At 39.4% G+C, this 7603-nt stretch overlaps 1 protein-coding gene across 1 annotated transcript; it reads right to left on the bottom strand.

Annotated features, from left to right (window-relative positions):
* Positions 1 to 454: 454 nt before the first annotated feature.
* On the bottom strand, positions 455 to 6168 carry LOC147549482 (uncharacterized). Its single transcript, XM_086667207.1, has 2 exons — positions 6031 to 6168; positions 455 to 5001 (listed from the first exon to the last, which is right to left on the bottom strand). The coding sequence occupies exon 2, from the start codon at positions 4828 to 4830 to the stop codon at positions 1534 to 1536; it is 3297 nt and encodes a 1098-aa protein (XP_086523333.1). The 5' UTR covers positions 4831 to 5001; positions 6031 to 6168; the 3' UTR covers positions 455 to 1533.
* Positions 6169 to 7603: the final 1435 nt, after the last annotated feature.

Here is a 7603-nt window from a genome sequence, read left to right as displayed (position 1 = left end):
TACCGTCTTATGCAAAATACGCTTTATCTCCCTATTAGACACTTCCACTTGCCCGCTTGTCTGAGGGTAATAGGGGGTGGCCACTTTATGCGTTATTCCATATGTCCGCATCAAGCTTTCAAATGGTTTATCGCAAAAGTGACTACCTCCATCACTAATAATAGCCTAGGGGTGCCAAATCGAGCAAAAATGTGTTCTTTCAAGAACTTTATGACCACCCTATGACTATTATCCTTGCATGGGGCTACTTTTATCCACTTAGATACATTAATCAACTGCAACTAAGATATACACATAACCAAAAGAAGAAGGGAAAGGGCCCATAAAGTCAATACCCCAAACATCAAATAACTCAACAATCAATATAGGGTTAAGGGGCATCATGTCTCTACGGGTCATGCATCCTACTCTTTGGCATCTATCACATGCTTTGCAAAATTGATATGCATCCTTAAAAATTGAAGGCTAATAGAAACCACATTGCAAGATCTTAAAGGCAGTCTTCTTACCAGAGAAGTGACCTCCACATGCCTCAGAATGACAAAACTTAAGTATACCTTTTTGCTCCCAGTCTGGGACACATCGTCTGATAATCTGATCAGGGTAATACTTAAACAACAACAGGTCATCCCAAATGAAGTTTCCCACCTCGACAAAGAATTTCTTCTTGTCCTGAGCACTCCACTGAGAAGGCACATGTCCTACAGCAAAGTAGTTAGCAATATCTGCATACCAAGGACACTGTGAAGCTAAAGAGACCTCAAACAACTGCTCATCTGGAAATGTCTCGGTCACTGGTATAGCCTCTATAGTGCTATGGGTAACAAGCCTAGACAAATGATCAGCTACCACATTTTCAGACCCCTTCTTATCTTTTATTTCTAAATCGAACTCTTGCAAAAGAAGAATCCATCTAATCAATCGTGGCTTAGCATCTTTCTTGGATAAAAGATATTTCAGGGCCGCATGGTCTGTGTATACAACAACTTTAGATCCTACCAAGTATGACCTAAACTTGTCTAATGCGAAAACAACTGATAACAACTCTTTCTCCGTGGTGGAGTAGTTGAGTTGTGCCTCGTTAAGAGTTTTGCTCGCATAATAGATGACACATGGTAGCTTGTCTTTTCTCTGGCCTAAAACAGCACCAAGGGCATAGTCACTGGCATCGCACATCACCTCGAATGGTAAAGACCAATCGGGTGGTTGAATAATCGGTGCCGTGGTCAACAAGGTCTTAAGAGTATCAAAGGCCTTCATACATTCATCACCAAATATAAAATCTTTCTCTTTAGACAAAAGAGCACATAAAGGCCTAGATATCTTGCTAAAGTCCTAGATGAATCGTCTATAGAACCCTGCATGTCCTAGAAATGATCTAATGTCTTTCACACTCTTAGGTATAGGCAAGTGCGAAATCAATTCTATTTTGGCACGGTCAACTTCTAGTCCACTAGATGACACCACATGACCTAACACAATTCCCTTTGAGACCATAAAATGACATTTCTCCCAATTCAATACAAGATTCATTTACAAGCAACTATTCAACACACATTTCAAATTATGCAAACACACATCAAAAGAATCACCAAAGAGAGAAAAGTCATCCATAAATACCTCTAGGTACTGGCCCACCATATCAGAAAAGATACTCAACATGAGTCTTTGAAATGTCGCAGGGGCATTACATAACCCAAATGGCATACGCCGATATGCAAACGTTCCAAAGGGACATGTAAAAGTAGTCTTTTCTTGATCTCGCTCATCAATCTCAATCTGGTTGTACCCCGAATATCCATCTAGAAAGCAGTAATAAGGATGACCGGCAAGTTTCTCAAGGATCTGGTCGATGAACGGTAAGGGGAAATGGTCCTTCCTCGTCATCGAATTCAACTTCCGATAGTCGATACACACTCTCCATCCCGTGACTTTCCTAGTCGGGATTAGTTCATTGGTCTCGTTTTCGACTACGGTAATTCCAGACTTTTTAGGCACAACTTGAGTCAGACTCACCCATTTGCTATCAGAGATGGGATAGATGATCCCGACCTCTAATAGCTTGAGGACTTCTGCCTTCACAACCTCTTTCATGTGGGGGTTCAACCTTCGTTGACCTTCACGTGAAGGTTTGGCATCATCCTCAAGATGGATTCTATGGGTACACACAGTGGGGTTAATCCCTTTTAGGTCGGCAATAGTCCAACCTAGGACCCCTTTGTGATCTCTCAAGACCTCCGATAGACTATATTCTTGTGAATTGGTTAGTTGTGATGAGATAATAACCGAAAATGATGGCTCTTGGCCCAAACATGAATATTTCAATTCACTCGGTAAGGGCTTCAAATCAAGTTTCGAAAAATCTATTGAAGACGGTTGTGGTTTAGGCTCATTGATTGGAAGTGACTCAAATCTAACCTTCCACATCTCCGTGCCCAATAAAGGTGCCGAATCCATGAGAGAGTTCATTTCCGATATAGTTATCTCATCATCAAACGTAAAGCAATTCATAAGACTAGTCTCTAATGGGTCTTGGGTACCTAAAGCAAGGCCTCCCTGAACAAAAGACTCAATCATGTGCAACTCCTGAACATCAGACTCATCATAATCAACATCAAACTCATCATAATCAGAAATAGGATGCTTGCAAGAATTGAAAATGTTAACCATAAGAGTCATATTACCAAATGAGAGTTTCATAGCACCACTCCTACAATCAATTAAAGCCCGTGATGTTGCAAGGAAAGGTCTACCTAAAATGACTGGAATTTGAGATTCACCATTCATCACTGGTTTTGTGTCCAAGATAAAGAAGTCTACTGGAAAATAGAACTTATCTACTTGGACCAAAACATCCTCAACCACCCCTCTCGGCATCTTAATCGAGCGATCGGCAAGTTGTAAAACTACTTTGGTGGGTTTTATTTCACCTAAGCCCAATTGCTCATAGACCGAATAAGGTAGAAGATTAACGCTCGCACCAAAATCAAGGAGTGCCTGCTTAATGTGAGTCGCCCCTATAGTGCATGAAATGGTGGGGGATCCAGGGTCCTTATATTTAGGTGAGAGGTTCTCCTTAATGATGACACTCACATTTTTAGCCAAGAAAGCTCTAGACTTCATATGATGTTTCCTCTTCATAGTGCAAAGATCCTTCAAGAATTTTGCATAAGTAGGAATTTGCTTAATTGCATCCAAGAGAGTAATGTTGATCTTAACTTGCTTAAAGATCTCAAGGATATCACTATTATCTTTCATTGGTTGAGTGGAGACCAATCTCTCAGGGAAAGGCACACTAGGCGTAAGAATTTGGTTAGGCCTTGAGGTTTTGTCGGATGCCTTGTTATGACCACTACTACCCTCAGATTGGTTAGGCTCCTCAGGTTCAATAACCCTCATAGGATCATCTTGTCCAATCGTTTTGCCATTTTTGAGAGTAGTAACTGCCTTAACATGTGCAACCCTAGGGTCGGATGTATTACCCTCACCGTTTCCCCTAGGGTTTTCTTGAGTTTGAGAAGGTAGTTTGCCTTTCTCATCCACACTTAACCTTGCCTCAATTCTAACCATACTCTCTCGAAGGCCTTGCAACATTTGCTCATGATTCTGAAGCATTACATGGATTGGATCCTCAAGGTTCCTCCGTGGAGGTGGTACATAAGCATTGCTTGATGAGGGACCTTGATGATTATGCACATCATTTGCAGTTGGACCATTCTTCCAACTCAAGTTGGGATGGTTCTTCCAACCCGGGTTATAAGTGTCAGAATAAGGCGAGCTAAATGGCCTTTTGTAGTTAGTCATGACATTTGCTTGTTCATGGACCAACAGAGGACAATCTCTAGTGGAGTGGTCCATGCTATCACAAACATCAAAAACAACTATACGAGCTTCCGGTGCTCTAACAACATTAATCTTTTGCACCTTTAAGGCCTCCACCTGTTTAGTCAAATTGGCTAACTTTGCATGCACATCATCACTTTCATTTAAAAGGTACATCCCTCCCCTTGAGCTCGTTTGAGCCTTGGATTTACTTCGATCATTTGTATCGGATATGTCCCAACTTTGGGCATTTTCCGCCAAGTGGTCGGAATAATCCCAAGCATCCTCGAGATCTTTACTCATAAATTCCCCATTACACATCATTTCTACAAGTTGTCTTTGGGTGGAGGATAGACCATCATAAAAGAAATTGATAACCCTCCACACCTCATAACCGTGATGTGGGCAAGAATTTATGAGCTCTTTGAATCTTTCCCAACACTCATAAAACGACTCATGCTCCTTTTGTGAAAAGTTCATGATGCTCCGTCTCAATGTGTTCGTTTTATGAGTGGGAAAAAATCTCTTAAGAAAGTGTGTGGTCATCTCTTTCCAACTCCCTATTGATCTAGGGCATAGAGAATGAAGCCATTGCTTACCTCTTTCCTTTAATGAAAAAGGAAATAGCTTAAGCTTAACGATGTCCGCGGGCACTCCATCGAGTCGGAGTGTCGAGCAGACCTCGTCATATTCCTTCAGATGAAGGTAAGGGCTTCCAGACTCTAAGCCATGGAACTTAGGGAGTAAGTTAATGACACCATGCTTAATCTCAAAGTTGCCAACATGCATAAGAAGGACAATGCAAGATGGTTGACTAGTTCGGTCGGATTGCAAGTAATCTCTCAAGCTCCTCATAGGAGGGTTCATCTCATGACCCTCACTACCATGTGTGCTCTCTTGGTCCTCCATAGTGTCCGACCGATGATTGTTGTGGTCAGACTCAGACGTGCTACCAAGCTCTATGTTCCTCTCTAAACGATTATGACTATTCCTAATCCAACTATTCATGCACAAAAAGAGAGAACAAAATGCACTCACAAACACACACAAGAGTCAGACAATATAAAAGATAGAACTTCGTTACCCCCTTTTGTTGTTTGATTTTGAAGTCGGGTTTCCACTTTTCTCCGAAATCCCCAAACTTCTTCCTTTCGATCTCTTTTTGTTATTTTTGTTTTTCTGACAAACACAAAGCAAACAAAACTAATTAGAATCTAGGATAAAAGAAAATAATACTTATATCTAAGCTACACGTTGCGATCCCCGGCAGCGGCGCCAAAAACTTGATGCACCCGAAAAGGTTGCAAACCCAAGCGGAGGTATTAAGTAGTACCCGGTAAAACCGTGGTCGATCCACGAGACGGCAAATGTAACTAAATACAAGCTAAAGAGGATTAAAGTGACTAAAACCTAAATCGGAACAAGTAATAGGAATTTTTGTATGAAAGGATGACTAACGAAGAAAAACAGAAACAAATAAAGTAAAGAGGGGGTTTTAATTAGGCATTGACCAAAAAGAAATAGAAGAGAAATACGTAAACTTGAACTATTAACTAAAGATTCTCGGGAGACTAGGGTTTTATTCTAAATATGAGAGAGGTTAAGGATTCGGGAATCAATCGAGATATATTTGCGTAGATGCTTGTTTGGGTCGATTCTCAAGTTTGAGTCTTCTCGATTCTAAATTAGATGCTCTAAGTGCTAGATATACCTAATCGTCATAACTAGTCAAAGGGTCATCATATTCCATTAACATCGAGTCTAGATCGGAAAAATCGATTAACAAGTAACTATATGACATATGCTTGACATAAGACATGAAACAAGTTTAACCGATTAACCTAACATGATAGAGATATCAAACATACTAATCTAATCAAACAAACACATACATAAACATATCAAGATTTCATCCCTAGACCTCAACAAATTGATTAGCTACTCATGGTCAAACAAATATTGAGATTCAAGGTTAAATAAGAAACCACACACATGATTTTATAATTTGAAATACTAAGAATCACAAATGAGTTGACAAAAGTAACTTAACACAAGTTAATATGCTTTTGGAGTTGTTGAATAAGATAAAGAACAAGTAAAAAAGAATGGAAGAACAAGGGAGAAAATGGAAGAGGTTTCTGGTTTTCCCAGCTGAAATTCGATTAACACTGCAGCCAAACAAACCCTAGTCCAACTTGATTTGCTCACCACTTCTCTTGTCCAAACAGCTCCAATCCTCACTTCAATTCTCAGCCAAAGACCAACTTCAAATCCAGCCAAAACCGCCCTTCAAAAACCAAAATCTACTTCTTAAATCTCAACCAAAACAACCACATTAAACTACCCCTTCGAATACCAAAACAGCCTTCAAAATCTTCCACAAAAACCGTCAAAACCACCATCAAATACCAGCCTTCGAAACAACCCAGCCAGATATTCAAAACCGCCACCACCAAATCCTCCCAATATCCGTCCCTGGTTTCTCTATGGAGCCGTTTTTTTCTTCCTTCTCTCAGAATCGCCTCCCAAAAACCCTCAAAACCTCCTTGTTAAAAATCGTGTCCCCTCCATCAGTCTTCTCCTCTCATTTTTGTTTCCAAGACAAAACCTTAGGTCCCTTGCCTTGGTTGTTTGACTTGGGCCAAATAGGGGTGCTCATAAAACTTATCTTTCTTTATCTTTCTTGGGCTCTTGGGGCTTGGAATTTGGGCTGTTGCTTCTCTTTAAGAAATTAAAGTGGGTGCCCTCATCATTCTCTACATCTTCTAACTTTTAGCAAAGACCGAAATATCCATCGACTTCTTTCTATCACCATTTTTCATCCGAACTCCGATTCGATTCTCGTCTTCACCGTTTGACTCATCATTGGCTCTACTTTTCATTGGTCCACTGACTTTTACACAAATTTACTGAATCACCTCTGGTCCAAATGACCAATTCGCCCTTCAAGCGCCTTTCTTCTATTTTTATCCGTTTTGCTTGTTCAACTCCATAGATAGTACTTAATCAAAAGAAGTTTATAACTAATCAAAATAAAAGTATAAAATAGACTAACTCATTTAAATTAAGTGACATAAATGTGGTGAATTCACACCACATCAAAGAACAAAAGATTTTTACCAAGTGAAACACCCAAAAAATCACCAACAATACCCTAAATGTTTGAAACAAAATCCCAAATGTCTTCAACATAACTGTAAATGTCTCCAAAAACAACCAAAATGCTTAACGAAGAACAATAGCTTTTTTACCAAGTAAAACACCCAAAAATCACTAACACTACCCAAAATGTTTGAAACAGAATCCCAAATGTCTTCAACATAACTGTAAATGTCTCCAAAACTCCCCAAAATGCTCAACGAAGAACAATAGTTTTTTTTACCAAGTAAAACAACCAAAAATCATCAACAAACCCCTAAATGTTTGAAACAAAACCCAAAATGTCTTCAACATAACTTAAATTTTTTCTCAAAATTTCCAAAATGCTTACGAAGAACAAATGTTTTTTTTACCAAGTAAAACACCCACAAATCACCAACAAAACCCTGAATGTTTGAAACAGAATCCCAAATGTCTTCAACATAACTGTAAATGTCTCAAAAAACCCTCAAAATGCTTAATGAAGAACAATATTTTTTTTACCAAGTAAAACCCCCAAAAATCATCAACAACCCCCTAAGTGTTTGAAACAGAACCCAAAATGTCTTCAACATAACTTTAAATTTTTCTCAAAATCCCCAAAATGCTTAACGAAGAATAAAAGATTTTTACCAAGTGAAAC

This window comes from Eschscholzia californica, unplaced genomic scaffold (assembly GCF_041429995.1).
Source record: "Eschscholzia californica isolate CP2 unplaced genomic scaffold, dmEscCali1.0.p SCAF_3, whole genome shotgun sequence".
Classification (NCBI taxonomy): Eukaryota; Viridiplantae; Streptophyta; class Magnoliopsida; order Ranunculales; family Papaveraceae; genus Eschscholzia; species Eschscholzia californica.
The sequence above is the reverse complement of the archived record's forward strand: the minus strand, read 5'-3'. Positions and strand labels throughout refer to the sequence as shown.